At 41.3% G+C, this 17,112-nt stretch overlaps 1 protein-coding gene across 3 annotated transcripts in view; it reads right to left on the bottom strand.

Moving 5' to 3' along the window:
* The window catches only part of UNC5D (unc-5 netrin receptor D), a gene marked incomplete at its 5' end in the record, with an annotated part of 611,405 nt that overhangs the window by 59,838 nt on the left and 534,455 nt on the right, over positions 1–17,112 (bottom strand). For all 3 annotated transcript variants that reach the window (XM_081220829.1, XM_081220827.1, XM_081220828.1), the window contains 2 exons: positions 8,245–8,329; positions 13,418–13,795. In XM_081220829.1, coding sequence (XP_081076955.1) covers positions 8,245–8,329; positions 13,418–13,795 — 463 coding nt within the window. The remainder of the gene's footprint in view (positions 1–8,244; positions 8,330–13,417; positions 13,796–17,112) is intronic.

The raw sequence follows: 17,112 nt of genomic DNA on the forward strand, positions 1-17,112 counted from the left end.
TGCAGGTGACTGGATTGCAAACAGTTAACCCTAAGCATCTGTTGTTCCTTGTGTGTTTCAGGTACACCTGCCAACCAGCCCCCAGCTGGCAGCATCTTTACCTGCTCTCTGAGCCCCTCTTCCTGTCACTGAAGTGGCCTCTGGCAAACCTGTTTTCCATCTCACTTAATCTCTCTGGCTCCCACTTCCTGGCCTAGGTTCATCTTCTCTACCTCTTGGGAATATGGGGAATTGGAAATTACAGAAATGCTCTTTGCCCCTCTCTCCTGGACTTTGGCAGCATGCCCTCTCTTCTCAAAGCTTTTTATTTTTTCCTTCTTCCCTGGAAGCATTGAACAAGTCAACAAACTGATAAACAATGAGAAAATCAGGTATCAATATTCATTTCCTGCAGATGGCCAGAATTTTATGAGTAGTTCACCTGGGGTTACTCTCTTTGGCTTTGGCGAGCAGAGGGACAGCCATCTTTGATCCCCATACTTCTCCAAAATGTGACTTCTTTTTTTCTCTCTTCACGTGTAATTCTTACATCAATAGGGAGGGATAAGGCATGATGTGTAGGTGGGTGGGGGAGTGGTGGTGCCCATTCTGATAAAATGATGCTTCTCTGCAGGTTCCACAGGGAGGTGGGAAAATTAGACTTGACATTATCCCGGCGAAATCTCTGAAATTAGAGAGATCTTCCAACATATACACAATCTGTCCTCCAACCAACACCTCCACCAGAGTAACCTCCTTACATATAAGGGGTCCTATTTTTCTTGGTTCACAGTACTGTGTACATTTGGCCCTTGTCACTGACTGAACTGAGCTCGTAACTCTTGCAGTGAGAAGGTGTAGTATTCTTTTGTTGTTGTTTTTTGCCTGAGCTGCTGTAGGATGGCTTGAGACATAACCTAGTGGGTAAGTCCTCTAAGCTGGAGAAGGCAAACAGAGATGCAAATCATCCCAGAGGTTTTGGCCAGGTTTCCTCCCTGCAGTAATGTCCTGAGCAGTCACCTGGTGTCAGGGTAGAGCCAAAGGTAGGTGCTCTTATTTTATGCTCAAGAGGTAAGGTTTTGACTGGGACCACTACACTAACTGCAGTAGCCTGATGGCAGGGGTTTCTTAGCTTCTGTGAAATCAGAGCCCTTGGAGGCTCTGATTCATAAAATATGAACTCAGTTAACAAAATATGAACTCAGTTTCATATTTTCCTGGGATGGGTGCTTTCAGAATGGCCTCAAATGTCTGCTTTGACATAAAGAGTAGTTTACTAGAAACAGATTCATTTCATTAAAACCATTTTTACAAGTAGAATGGTCATACATGTTTTCTTTTTAGCCTTCTAGAAATGAGGTCCTCCCAAACAGCCTAAGGACATTTCTGAGTGCTTGTATCCTCTATCAGGCATGGTATGTGAGCAAGTGTGTGTTTATAATTTTGTTTTTGTGTGTGTCATTCTTGCAACCATGGAGGAAAGGCCACATGAAGCCATTCCATAGAAGTAGCTACAGTGCGGTGCTGAATGGTGAGCCTGTTACCAGAGAAGAAATTGTCTACTGTCTTCCATCTCAGGCCTACTTTTTCTGTCTTTCTAGTCTTGTAATTGGTCTTATTTCATGCTTTGCTATCAAAGATATTGCACCATCAAGGCACCCCACCCCACAAAAGTTAATGTTTCCTAACACCAGCATGTCTGCCTTCCCACTCTTCACCCCAAGATGTACCCAGTGGGAAGACCATACCATTTGACAGAAAATAAAAGCACGGTAGAAAAACAGTGGTTGAAATACTCCATCTGGGTTGAACCCAAATTCCAAATATGTGTCCTTTTGTAAATTCTTCAGTAAGATTACATTTCCAATTCTAGTCTAAGCATTTGGTCAGGAATATCCACATGACAGTGTAACTGGAAAAAGAAATGAATGTTTGCCTTCGGTTTCATTGTGTTGCTTCTCATAAGAAAGCTCCATATAGTAATGTTCTGATCCATTTCTCTACTCACCAACCATGGGTAGGAAGGGGGGTACAAAACGAGAGCTGGGAGTGGGTAGTAGGAAGATTGTGCTACATCCATATCATTTTCTTATTGGGGTGTATGTGGGGGAAATCTCTGAAAGGAGACAATTGATTTTTTTTTTTTTTTTTTTTTTTCTTTTTGCGGTATGCGGGCCTCTCACTGTCGTGGCCTCTCCCGTTGCGGAGCACAGGCTCCGGACGCGCAGGCCCAGCGGCCATGGCTCACGGGCCCAGCCGCTCCGCGGCATATGGGATCCTCCCAGACCGGGGCACGAACCCGTATCCCCTGCATCTGCAGGCGGACTCTCAACCACTGCGCCACCAGGGAGGCCCGACAATTGATTTTTTAATCCTCTTGTTTAAACACCTTAATTAAAAAAATTTTTTTTATTGGAGTATAGTTGATTTACAATGTTGTTTCAGGTGTACAGTAAAGTGAAATCAGTTATACATCTATCCACTCTTTTTAAGACTCTTTTCCCATATAGGTCATTACAGAGTACTGAGAAGCGTTCCCTGTGCTATACAGTAGTTTCTTACTAGTTAATCTATTTTATATACAGTAGTGTGTATATGTCAATGCCAGTCTCCCAATTTATCCCCCCCTTTCCCCTCTGGGTTCCGTAAGTATGTTTTCTACATCTGTGACTCTGTTTCTCTTTTGTAGATTAAAAAAAAATGGTACAAATGAACTTTTTTGGATTCCATGTATAAGTGATATCATATGATATTTGTCTTTCTCTGACTTACTTCACTTGGTATGATAATCTCTAGGTCCATCCATGTTGCTGCAAATGGCATTATTTCACTCTTTTTTATGGCTGAGTAATATTCCAGTGTGTATGTATGACATCTTTATCCATTCCTCTGACGCTTAGGTTGTTTCCATGTCTTGGATGTTGTACTGCAATGAACACTGGGGTGCATGTATCTTTTCAAATTATGGTTTTCTCTGGATATATGCCCAGGAGTGGGATTGCTGGATCATAGGGTAGTTGATTTAAACACTCTTTTTAAATAAAAGTTACCAAAACCTGTTTAGAGAGGATGAAAAATCCACATCCCCCCAAAGCTCCTGAAGAAATGTTAGAAAGAAAAGACACAAATTCTTTCAAATTAAAGTTTGGGAAAAGAGGCAGCCACAAATTCTTTCAAATTAAAGTTTGGGAAAAGGGGCAGCCTTGTTGAGAGTGATCACTGCTGGTTTCCTGCCCTCCAAAGCCGTCTTCGATAAAGGCGGCCACATTTGGCATTGACTTAGCTTCTTAAATACACTTGATCCAGGAGAATCCTAAGGGCCTCTCACCAGCAAATACTTCTGGCAGCTCCAAGTTTATGCCATTGCCTTTCGGTGAGGCTACTCTAGCTTGTGACATCACGAAGCATCCTCTATTTTGTGAGTGAAGCAGTGCCTGAAACTTAACCTTCTGTCTCTCTGTGGCTGGGCCTGGGGTAGAGTTGGAAGGAAGCTGCTTAAGGCAATATTCGGGCATCAGAGTGACTTCAAAGCAGAGAATAAATGCTTGGATTTGATACCTATACCCCAGTGTTCATAGCAGCACTATTTACAACATCCAAGACATGGAAGCAACCCAGTGTCCATCAATAGACAGATGGATAAAGAGGGATGTGGTACATAGATACAGTGGAATATTCCTCAGCTATAAAAAAGAATGAAATATTACCATTTGTAGCAATATGGATGGACCTAGAGATTATCATACTGAGTGATCAAGTCAAAGACAAATATTATATCACTTATATGTGGAATCTAAAATAATGGATTTATTTATGAAACAGACTCACAGACATAGAAAACAAACTTATGGTTACCAAAGGGGAAAGCTAGGGGGAGGGATTAATAGATAAATGACAAGGATTTACTGTCTAGCAAAGGGAGCTACATTCAGTATCCTGTAATAACCTATAATGGAAAAGAATCTGAAAAAATATATGTATAACTGAATCACTTTGCTGTACACCTGAAACTAACATTTTAAGTCAACTATACCTCACTTAAAAATAAAAAAGCCTGGATTTACCTACTGTTCTATACCCCCTTCCTACTTTACACTGTATAAATACTGGAAAATGTATCCTGGAGCTGGAAATCACTGAGTTAAGAACCCTTATACCTTTCTTTGTCTGGTGAATTTCTACTGATCTTTTAGCCACCTTACTTCCCTAGAATCTATCCTTAGAATAGATTAAGGGCCTCCTCTATTTTTCCCATTGTTTTCTATGAAATCCTCTATTGCAATGTCATTCCACATTGAAGTATAAAGTTATTGTCTTTGCCAAATCTGGGCCCCATTCTGTATGTTTCACAGTGTATTTCCATTATTAGGCATAAGCCCCATCTCTCATCAAACATGTCTTACTGGACTCAAGAATAATACACTTAATTATTCCTTAAAGTGGGGAGTCGGACGTAGTCTAAAAATACATTATTAGTCAGAAACTTTTGTTTTGGTGCCTAGTCCACCTAGGCAAACCTACTAACTTTGTTTTGGTCTTCATTTTCAAATCTACAAAATTAGGGTAATTATTATTACTTACCACAGCAGGATGGATGAGAAGATTAAAGGAAATATTGTAGGTAGAATACTTTATCAAATTTAAATGTATCAATTTGGTGTTCTTACTTTATCTTTCAAATCGTAGTATCACTGTATATCCTGCAATCCTACAACATCCCTATGAGGTAGGTACCTACTATTGTTTTTCAGATGAGGACACAGAGTCAAGGAGCTTCATTAACTTACCTAAGGTCACATGAATAAAACCAGTGAGTCTTAAGTCTGAACCCCGAGCTCAGATGCCTGAGTGCACACTCTTAGCCCCTGAACTCAAATGTCTCCTAACATCATGTCCACTAAGTTTCAGCACTGAGGTGACACCTGTTTCCAGACCTTTTTCTCTCAACTATGATGACGTAACAACAGCCAGTTACCTCGGTAGATGTCTCAGAAATGCTCAGCTTGATGCTGCCTTCCGGTCCTGCCTAATTCTCGGTGCTCTTCCAGGGCGATTCCAGGGGCTGCCTCTTTACAGGGGCCAAACCTTGGAATGCAACGTCAGAAAGCTGTTTCCCTAAAGTCTCCGACGTCAAGGAGAGGTGGCATCCTTTAGTCCGTGAGCATCTGGAGTCAGATGTCCTGAAGTCAAATCCCAGCTCACCGGTAGGTAACAGGCCTTTGCAAAGCAGCCTCACTTCTTCGAACCTTCATTTTTTAGATCTTTTTTTCCTCATCTCGAAAATTGGTACAAAATCCCCTTCTTTTGAACATAACTGGGGAGCTTAAATGAGTTAAGCACATGAGAGCACCTTTGCAAGTTATACTGAAACAGAGGTAAGTAATGACTTTTCCAAGGATGCCAAGTCCCCTTCTAGCGAACCATGTAAGGTGTATATATGTACAAAAAGTCAACAGAGTTAATTCCCTCGGCATTATAACCAACCAGAAGTCCAGATGGCTGGAGGAGGTTAGAAAAGATTCATTAGGATGGTTGTTCAAGTCTGAGAGTGTAGACAAAGCAGGGACATTGAGGAAGGTACAGTGTCCTCTTAGACTTCCCACGTATGCAAGTAGGACGTCCCAAGAGAGACAGGGCGCATTCAATTCAAACAATGAACAACCTCCCTTGAAACTTACCAGAATATTAAATATATCCATCTGAGACTATTTGAATACAGGGGCTTGAGTCTGTGGTTACCTCCACACACCCCTACCCCTGGAAATCTGGTACAGAGTTCGGATCCTTGATAACCATTATGGTTCCACTAAATCATCACCCTGCTACACCAGGGGTGTGTAACTCAGAAAGGAGCAACAGAAATAAATCAACAACAGCCTTTCAACACAGCATAAAGATGGTGTTCAGAGAATCCTGCTGTAATTCTGTGTGTGTGGAGGTGATGGAGACTCAGAAAACTCAGTTCTCACACCTGTGACCCAAGAGGGAGGGAACTCAGATGGCTCTAGAGGAAAAGGTGAAAGAGCCAGAGCAGTGCTGTGCCAGCTCCACGAACTTTGAGGAAATGGGCCTTAATCTGGACACAAGTTCAGAATGACAGAATGAGATGGAAATGGGTTTACAAGTGGCCTTACAAAGCAAAGATGGCACTGAAGAGCTATATCAGTTGTCTTCTCCTGATTCATCACAGGACTAAAAGCAGAGCTCAGATGCAAGCAGCCTCCTGGCAAGGATGGGAAAAAAAAATGTACCTGAGCTTTAGAAAAAGTAACTAAAAGGCATTTACTATTTTTAGTGTTTTTGTAAGTATGCAGTTTGGAGCTCCTTGAAAAGGAGTGAGACTAGCCAAGGAAGCTAAGTGGGCTGTAGTCTAGTGGTGTGAAGTAGGAACATCTGGGAAGGTTTCAGTAACATGGAAAAAAATGTGTGCATTCTACAATTTTACTTCATCCTCTGTTAAACAGAGAACTACACGCTTACTTCATAGATCTGAAGCCTTGGATGAACTCTTCTTGTTTCCATCCACCTTCCTGAAGAGCAGCAATGAACCTGTGCCTCAGATACAGATGGATAAACCAAACTGATTAACATGGAACTTACAAAGCTTAGCAGGGGTTGATCCCAAGAGGCCAAAGCCATCTTTCAAAGTCTTTGAGCTCTGGTGAGTTTTTATGTATTTCTCTTTCTTATTTTTCAACTACAGGATGTCCCAAGTAATATTTCCCTCATTTTTGAGCCATTTAATGTAAGTCCCTGTATGTTTGATGCCTTTGGACACATTCTAGCTCTGACCTCCTAAAAAGAAAGTTCTAGTAAGAGATGGGGATTGAGGTGAGCTGTGCATTAGGTGCCTTTGAAAATGTGGATGAGCCCTAGGCTGGTTCTTGCATAATGAGGTGAAAGACCCTGGGGGTGGGTTTGAGAGGAAGGAGCTGAACACAGGCTCCGTGGACTCATTACTTCTAAACCACTAAGGGAGCAGGATGCAGCAGGGAGGAGGGTTTGCAGGAGGCCATGATTTTCAGGCAAGGTTGACTGGATTCTGCCTCAAACTTGAGTTTTGAAGGGTGATGCATTTAAAAGCATATGTATAATTGACCATGACCTCAATTTTGAACAGGTACAGTTGCTTAAATAAATCCACCAAAGAGAGAAAAATGAGGTGACTTTCTTCCAGAGAACTCCATTTTTAGGGCTGCTTAGTTGAGAGTTTGAATAAAACCTCTTGCCCTTTTTGCCAAGTGGAGATATTTAAACACTGGCATGTTTTCAGGTACACAGGTAAAGGACCTAGGTCTACAGAACTGAGGAAATAACATAAGAGCCCGACATAGCACAGCTTATGTGCAAATCCTCTGAAAGTCTCCCCAGCAACCAACTAGCAGAACCTTTTCTTCCATTTTTTCTCAAGCACCGTAGAGCAGAAAGTTAAAACCACTGGTTACCAACAAATCCTCTTATGGAGATAGCTATCAAGGTCTGTTCAAACCATCTGTTTCTCTGACTGTTTTTCCTTTCAGTGTTTTTCCTTCGTGTGTGTTTTTTTTTTTTTTTTTTTGCTAAGAATGACAAAATCTATTCTAAAATAACCAAGATGTTATGACTGAAAATGCCAGAGGTATATAGACCCAGTTTATAAAAGAGAAATTGCTTTCTCAAGAGGAGTTTGGTTTATTTTGTGTGGAGGCAGGCAACATTTCTACAAATATTATAGTTGCACTAGGAAAATAACCAACTACTTTCATTAAGAGTATGCAGCAAGATTTGTATTTGTTCATGTAATTGAGTTTAATGCTGCTGAAATTTGTCAGACCTGAAAGCTACTGAAGTATAGACTATTTTTTTCTTTGAGGAAAACTGCCTAAGAAATTGTCTGTCTCTCGGCTTTAGGGCAGGTCTTCTGTTGATATTAAAAGGTCACAGGTCAGTTATTCTCTGCATTTTCATAATGTGTAGCACCAAAGGGTACCTCCAGGGATGATATTTTCTTCTTTTGAGAGGAAGTCACTGTTTGTGGAGAGACCCTGATTATGCCTTGCCTATGGATTTACTGTTTCAGTGTCTGCTGTCTAGATGTTGGTGACTTGGGTTAGCTGCCTAAAAAATGGACAGCCAACAGTTTTGCAACTAGTTTTTCCCTCTGTGTAGTCAAGTAGCTCACTGTCTCACCCACACACCACCGTGTCACATTATCTTAATCAGATTTTCTGCAGAAGTTCCATTTCATACTTAAGATCTCATTAATATGCCATCCTTGTCTCTTACCTGGGTTCACCTTGGTTGATGGACATGTAAATCTCCCAAGAATTCTCCTCCGGGATGGCACCATGTGGTATCAGTAAACTCACCCCTGAAACAGAAAAAGCCAAGAAATCATTTGTAGATTCTCCAATTATCCTGAAGCACCTCAGCTGAACAGCTTACAGCTGCTCTCAAAGAGGGACCACCTCACAGCACTTTATGAAATTCCAATCCTGGCAGACATTGTTTCCTAAAGTGACATAAAGAACTGCATATTAGTCAACTGTGTACTCAAATTAGATTTTTATTTAAAGTCTTCCTAATGTAAATTGGTGAAGCTATTGTGGAAAGCAATATGGAGGTTCCTCAGAAAACTAAAAATAGAGTTGCCATATGATCCAGCAATCCCATTCCTGGGCATATATCTGGACAAAACTCTAATTTGAAAAGATATATGCACCCCAGTGTTCACAGCAGCACTCTTTACAATAGCCAAGACATAGAAACAACCTAGATGTCCATCGACAGAGGAATGGATAAAAGAAGATGTGGTACATATATACAATGGAATATTACTCAGCCATAGAAAAGGAAATAACACCATTTGCAGCAACATGGATGGACCTAGAGATTATCACACTAAGGAAAGTAAGTCTGACAAACACAAATATATGCTATAACTTATATATGGAATCTAAAATACAACAGAAACGAACCTAGGAAAGAGATTCACAGACATAGAGAACAGACTTGAGGTTGGGGAGGGATGGATTGGGAGTCTGGGGTTAGCAGATGTAAATTATTACATATGGAATGGATAAACAACAAGGTTTTCTGTATAGCACAGGGAACTATATTCGATCTCCTGTGATATACATATTTATATTCTTTTCCATTATGGTTTAACTGAATCACTTTGCTGTACAGCAGAAGTTAACACAACATTGTAAGTCAACAATACCTCAATAAAATAAGTTAAAAAAATAGTCTTCCTAGCATCTTAAAAATTCTCTTATAAGATTTGGTGTCCTGAGACCTGGCACTATCAAACATATCTGAGAACATATGACTTTATCAGTTAATTGACTCTAAAATTTCAAAAGGTACTTCTCTGTCTCTATCCATTCATTTCCTGAAAAGGTATCTGGGATGATGCGGGAGCCATCTAACATTTTGCTAGAGCCTGGTGTGTAACTGTCTTCTAAATGGTGCATCTTGAAGTCAGTTTAGGGAGGTGACCAATGGAGTAGTGCATTTTGTCAAGAAAACTGGAGAAGGAAAAAGCATGGATAAGCTTAGGAACTTATAGGTTGTTGTGTAGCCACTATTTGGCCCCATATTTGCAAGCAGAAGCTAGAAAAGGTTAAAGGTGACTTAACCATATTCATTCAAGGTCAAATTGAAAAAAACTCAGTAGCCTTACTTCAGTAAAATCATATAATGAAGGGAAGGGGGGCACAGGAGGGCACATCACACTGCATTTGAAAATTCCCCTCTTTCCTCCTGAATGCTGTGAACTAAATATTTCACTTTGGCCAAGAGGGAGGAGTCTAGAGCAGGCAGAGATTCTCTTTAATGTACCTTCTTGTTTATAAAAAGAAATGAAATAGAGACACAGTAAGATCTTTACAAAATAAAATCTCAGGGTAGTCTCCTGTTCTTTGAATAATGCAGCACTCACCTTTTCCCCTTTCTTTAGAGCTAATGTAATCACACAGGAAGCTTTCAGGTTGCTGATGATAATTTAAACCTAGAGATGGCAGGCTTTACCGATATCCTTCTATGTGCCTGTTAGCTGCTATAGAATCAAGGAATGCAGTTATTTGTGATTCACATTTATGAACATTATTCAGTAAGACGCTAGTTATCATCAGTATCCTTCACTAATACTAAGAATGAGGCCCATTTAAATCTTGCTTACAGCTTTTCTGCAAGGGTATTCATTTATATTCTGGACTCTAATGTCAACAGTAGGAGAACTGTAATTGCCATACTTAGTGGCCTCTGATCAGGCTTCTCCTTTAATTGCCCGTTCTTCCTTACATGTAGTTGCCAAATGAAGTGGTCTCCATTACATCCTTCCCTGCTGGGAAGCAGAAGTTGTAATACAGGATATTCAGTGTGTGTGGATGTCAACTTGAATACACACACTAGACATTGTGTATTCTTAGTTTGGCATCGCAGTTTCTCTCTGTTGCCTCTCTTTTAGACTATGATGACAACAGGGATATTTGGACCCTATTTTTTAGACACAGAAAAGCACAAGAGGTTACCATCAAGAAATAATGCCCTCTTAGGCAATTAACCCAAAATAAGAGTTTTGTTGTGCTCCTGTTTCCCATTTTTCTTTTCCTTTTTTCCCCTTGATTGGGGTATAATTCACATGCTTAAAAATGGACCCATGTTAGGTATACGAATTGATGAGTTTTGGGGCAAATGTATACTCTCATGTAACCACCATCGAGATCAAGATACAGAACATTTCCACTGCCTCAGAAAGTTCCCTCACGCCCTTGAGAAGTCAGTTTGATCGCCAGCCCAAATGATCATTTATTTGCCTTCTGACATGTTGATTTGTTTGTCTTTTCTATAGCACAATGCCTGGCAGAGAGTAAGCGCTCAAAAAATAAATCATGACTATATGAACAGGATTCAATATTTTGAGGGGGAAAAAAAAAAGCCAGGCTTTGAGACATGCTGTCTTCTGCAGACCAGCAGGGCCTGACAATCAACTCCCAGATGGAGTCAGAATAAATATGCGTGTGGACTTTTGAGAAAGGGCTGTTTGTAGAGCAGATCCTACCACATTCCTCTGAAGTCAGCTTAATTCTTGTGTTTACAATGAAACATTATTCAGAATACTCCTAAATTCAACCTGAATGTATGGGATCATTGGAGCTTTAAACAATTTTACATGATTATCCTTTAAACATACTTCCCTCCCCCCACCCAAACATGTGAATTGTATATGGCAACTGCAGATAGTCAAATACAGAGGCAAAGGTCATGGGAGGTGGTACTGCTTGCGGCAAGTTACCCCTTACGAAGAATGAATGGCTCTGTAAATGTTTATGCCTGTGGTCCCCTAAAGACGTATCTATTTTCAACATGTCATTCACGAGTTATCTCTGATTAGAGAAAAATATACTCTCCCCCAAACTCCACCTGCTACCCTGACAGCCTTTTTATTTGATAGGACAACAGAGCCACCTGAGTTTTTTAGTTCATGTTTTGCATAATAAATCATTCTGAGAGTGTGGGGACCAATGCCAGGCACCCCACAATAATTTGGGATGGATGACATTACAACAATTTAATTTCTGTGCCTTGCTTCTTTATACTTTAGCTCCCCAGGGCATATTTTACATTTATGTTCTGCAAATCACAGAGCATATGTTTCAATTCCCCACACTTATTTTTCCTTAAACTCATTCCCAGTGAACAGCTTCAATCTTGTCTAGGGCTTCTTGTTCAGAGCTCTGAAAATGCGCCTTCACAGAGGAACCGTTTGGGAATCATAGAAGACGCTATCAGAACTTTGAGTTTTCAACCCAAGTGCCTCTCAAGTCAGAAGGGAAACAAGAAAAAAAATCTGTTTCATTGTGATTTCATCTCACATTCTTTGATGAACGTTAAACAAACATAGCCAATAAATGGGTGGATCTTGGCACTTCCTCCATGTGTGTGTAAGTGTACACACACAGACACACAAGGATGGGAAGAGTGGGCCAATCTATTCAACCAGTAACTACTGAGAGGCACCTAAGTGCCAAGCACTAGGTAAGAAAGTGGAAATCAAAGTATTCAAACTCAACATGCAACTTCATAAAGTTCTGATGTGTATATATATACTCTTCTTTTTGAAAGGGCAGGGTTTGTATCTTTTCCAGATCCCACACTTGCAATTTACAGATTCTTACAAGAACAGTACCTGTTAATATGGCCGCCTGCTCATGTCCCATCAATCTCCTATCTGCCAAATCTCACCAGGCGGAAGGCATCACGCATTGACACTCAGACATACTTCAACAAATTTTCTTACCACATCCGAGAACACTGACTGAGGAAGATTTAGAGAATTGGAAGTATAGAAAACAAAATCATCATTGGGGCTGTACTGGAGGGCTACTTGCCTGAAATGAAGTTTTTAAGGAAGCAACTGATATAGGAAAACCAAACAATCATCAGCTTGAAACAAATTGCAGGCGCAAGTCACTAAGCTACTTAGATGGTCCGTTAGTGGAATGGTAGCATCAGACTAGTTCTACTACAGAATTCATTGTATAAGAGAAAGTGTTTGATATTTTAGGTGGGTTAGTTCTACCCTACAGAGAAATCTGCCAAGGCCCTGCTGGTCCTGACTCAATGCTAGCCAGTTCTTTAACAACACTTGCAGATTTGATAGATTCCCTTTCCTCTCAGCCAACAGTGATGATTCAGAGCACTCCCTAAGCCTCATCGCTCAGAAATTGGAGGAGAGATGGCTCTCTTCCTCCATCCAGTTAGTTAGGTCTTAGATGGCAACTCTGAAGACGAAGCTATAGGTACGGTGTCATTTTCAAAGTGACCTGGGCTGTACACCTTGTCAAAACATCAAGAAAATCTTCCAACCCAAAGGAAGAAAACACCCTTGAGAACTATATGGCCATGGATCTGAAGTCTGAATTCAAAAGAGCGACCCAGTAAGGAACCCTCATCACTGCGCATCATAAAGCAACATTACAGTAAGGTTGACAGACACCGATGGTGTTTATTAGGTCAGTTACTGAGGAAGTTTGAGTGTCACTGCAGTAAATTATCAACTAGTGCGTAAACCATGCTTCGCTATAAAAATGGTATTTTTCAGTCATGTCGAAGAATGTTTTCAGTGCTTCCTGATCATGTTCTAGGAAATATATTTCAAGGGGGCTTAAACTCTGGGGACCACCCGAAGCTTTTGAGCCAATATGGCTGTCAAGCCTAACAGAGCATCTGATGGAGTGTACGGTCCATGCCGAGATGAAGATGGCAAAATCTAATCTCAGTGCTGGTTCTGGTTTGCCATGTAAATCAAGCCAACTTATGGAGCCACGGTGTTTGTCACTCTGACATGGGAACAGTCACCATCTTATAAATGAATCTTACGGGACATCATTATGTAAATATAACACGTTCAAACAAATGCGCGGAAATACACAAACGCACACTTACCACCCACCTGTATTTGGCATTACTAGGCGTCCTCCTAAATGGCCAAAGACTCCAGTGGTCCTCAGTTCTGTTCTTGTAGGAAGTGATGACAGATTTTGGATGTAGGGTGTTTTATTTCTGGGATGCACTGTAGTGAAGCCACGGTTGTTTCCATGGGGAAAAGTCCCGGAATGATTCTTGCCATGGTACTCAGCTCTCTCAGACACACCCAGGGAAACCATGAATGAGCTCTGCACTTTGACTTTGATGTCCGACAAAGGGTTAAAGAGTGAGGACTCCGTCATGAGTTCCTTGTCCAGGGGGTCCTGTAGACAGATGGGCCCACTGTATGTTCGGCTTACTGTTAGGTCTGGTTGCATGGAGGAATTCAAGAGCAGGGAGTTACCTGGTCAAAGAAGATTGATCTGTTACTCAGAAACCGGAAAGCATCACAGTTAGCCCTTTACATCTGCTTCTCCTAACTGTACAACAAAGGCTCGCCAGCTGCTCCGGTCAAGGCTAGCCCTTCAGACCCACCGTGGGTATCTAAAGCACCTCTAATAGGCTGCTCATGAGTGCCCAGAGCCTTGGAATCAGGAGCTCTGGCTTTCACAGTCAATTCCTTGAATGCCACTGACCAAATGCATCACTTTCCAGAGTTCTTTACATGCTATCATCTTTTCAAAACAAGTATTTCTGGCACTCCACCAGGCAACTCACTCAGGTATGATGGTTTATGGGATTCTTTTAACTGGCAAAGAGAAGCTTCCAAAAAATAAAACAGGAAAAAAAAAGCTGTTTTGCAAGCCAGTTTGGAACAAAAGTAACATCTGTTCATTTTAAATGGCAAGAGATGACACAGCGTGGTGACGAGGGGCTGCTGTTTATAACAGCAGGTGTGGTGGGTGCCAGCACGTCTCACGTGGGATTCTGGGCAGTTTCTGGGGCTGGGGGAGGACATGATGTGTCCTCAGAGCAAAAGGGTCAGGGGACTTCTCAAATCGCTCCATGTCTGAGTAGCCAACTGGCTCTAAGAGCATGTATGTCACTCTGAGAGGCAAAGAGGGTACCACACAGGGATAGGAAGACTCAGATTCCACACGGGGAGCATCTTAGAATGGCTTCCTTTCTGACTCAAAACAAATGGAGAAAAATAATCCTTACAAAAACATGAGAAATTGGACTTGGAACTTACCGATAAATATATATTTTTGCCAAGTATAAAAAAAGAAATGCTGTGACATTTTCCTGTGATGAAGTAATCTCATTTATTAGTAAATAACAAAATAACCCTCAGTTCCAAACTTCCCACCCATATCAGTCCGTCAATGTGACATCTCAAATTGAAACGCAAACCATATTAAACCATTTTCCTTTGGGGCTTGACAAAACTGTTTCAAGTATGATATTTTTGAAAATGTTGCAATTGCAGGTCATAGTGTATTAGCCTCTATTGTTTTTCCATTTTCATAATTTGTAACAATGCCAGCAGGAAATCTATAACCCTGACTTTTCCCACCTCTTTGTTCTGATGCTCTAAGAATCCAAAATCATAGAGGAGGAGGTTTAAAATGAGATGAAATGACCTTATAGATCTAAAGGCAACTTGATGAGGCATTTCTTTCATGTTTGAGGCTCTTGTGCTAAGACACAGACATAATACAGAGCTGAGGTTTGTAACAGAACTGCATTGAACTCTCTAGGTACCAGCCTTACCCTGGGTTATGGTTTTCCCAGGCAAGAAGTGGGATTGAAGAACCATCTCACATCTGAAGAGTTTGGAGCCAGATACCCGATACCTGAAAAAGCATATCTCTGAGTCTCAGGGCTGTTTTGTCTTACCTTCTGGAGTTTAATTTCTGGCTACTTTTAAAAGACCCTCCTATCTTATGTAAAGCCAAGAAGCAAAAAACATTTCCTGGAGTTAGACTCAAGTCTAAAATGCTTGATTATCATAATATATACATATGACAGAGTCAACGGTTGAAGAAAGTTGGCAGCCAACTTGATTCCAGTTTGATCGGGGACAATCCCTCAGTGACCCCAAGTTCTTCTTTGGATGTCCTTTGAGGTCCCTCTACATATGACATTCTATTTAAGCCTCACCGTTCACCTTGCTGGGGCTCCAGCCATATTTGTTCAGGAAGGGATGTCACTGAGACAACAGAGCATCAGTGTACGGTGTAGCCTCACCATGAACATGGGGGAGAGTAGAATTTTAATAAAGGGTTTCTGCTTATATCACTAGTTTTGTGAATTCTTGGTCAAAGAAAATGGTGAAGTACGTTTGGAAAGGCTACATCATCTCCTAGAAATTCACAGTGCACGTACAGCCTGAGAGGCGTCACGGTAACGAGATGTGTTTCAACTTATCCAAGTCAGCCTTCCCCAAATGTTCAGGTCAGGGAACTTCTCAACCTCTTACATGCTGCCTGGTGCTCTAGGGAACTCACTGGTGTCCTATACCAAGGTAAGAGGAAACAACTGGCTTCTAGAACGATACTGCATTTACTGAGTCCCTTCCATAAGCCAAGGGTGTATGACCCATGTTATTCCAGGTGGTTTCATCCTTACAAGAACCTTCTGAGATAGATGTTAGTATCCCCACTTTATAGCTGTAAGAATTGAGGCTGAGAGAGAATAATTGATTAACTAGGTCCTACAGCAATTCTGGATTCAAGTCTATCTGATTTCTAAGCCTCTGAAGTTGTGCACAAAGCTGCCTCTCACACTATTGTATAGTCTCTATTTTTCAAGTGTTAGGGTCAAAGACATTGATATCTTATGATTTGATGGAAATACAGTTCTAGTTTCTTACACACTTAAAAAGATCAGTTCTTGGGCTTCCATGGTGGCACAGTGGTTAAGAATCCACCTGCCAATGAAGGGGACATGGGTTCGAGCCCTGGTCCGGGAAGATCCCACATGCCATGGAGCAACTAAGCCTGTGCGCCACAACTACTGAGCGTGCCCTCTAGAGCCTACGAGCCACAACTACTGAGCCTGCGTGCCACAACTACTGAAGCCCACGTGCCTAGAGCCCGTGCTCCGCAATAAGAGAAGCCACTGCAATGAGAAGCCCGCGCACCGCAACGAGAGAAAGCCCACGCGCAGCAACAAAGACCCAACGCAGCCCAAAATAAAAATTAAATAAATAAATAAATAAATAAATAAATAAATAAATAAAGATCAGTTCTTCATTGGATGTATTTCTAATTAAATCCTATATACTAAGCTCTATACCCACATTGAGGGTATGTGTTCTCATCTGAGGTCAACCAGACTCAGACCCGGACCTGAAGCCGAGGTGCCAGAAGTGAGTGGTAAGCAGTCACGCATCCTGTCTCTCCCGGCCATCTCCCAATTTCTAGTCTGCTTGGGTTCCTGCTTCGCCATCCTGTCCCTACTCCATCACTGCCAAGCAGTGAGACTTCTTGTCGTGTGCTGCAGGTGCTACTGACAAGCAGTAAACAGAGATAAAAGTGACAATATTGACCACGAGGGTCAAGGTAGAAAACTTCATCTACGGAAGCGAGACAATTTCATTTTGTAAAATAAAAGCCATCCATCTCACCCCCATCTCCCAATCAAGAATAGAGTGGTTTGGATAAGAGAATTAAATGACTGTGTTTTAAAAATGAATATTGCTGTAGTTTGACATGATACATTTTCTTTCCCCACAACAAAAGACTGCCTTAACTTGGCAACAGCAGAGTCATTTAG

This window comes from Mesoplodon bidens (genome assembly GCF_964165515.1).
Source record: "Mesoplodon bidens genome assembly, chromosome: 20".
Lineage (NCBI taxonomy): Eukaryota > Metazoa > Chordata > Mammalia > Artiodactyla > Ziphiidae > Mesoplodon > Mesoplodon bidens.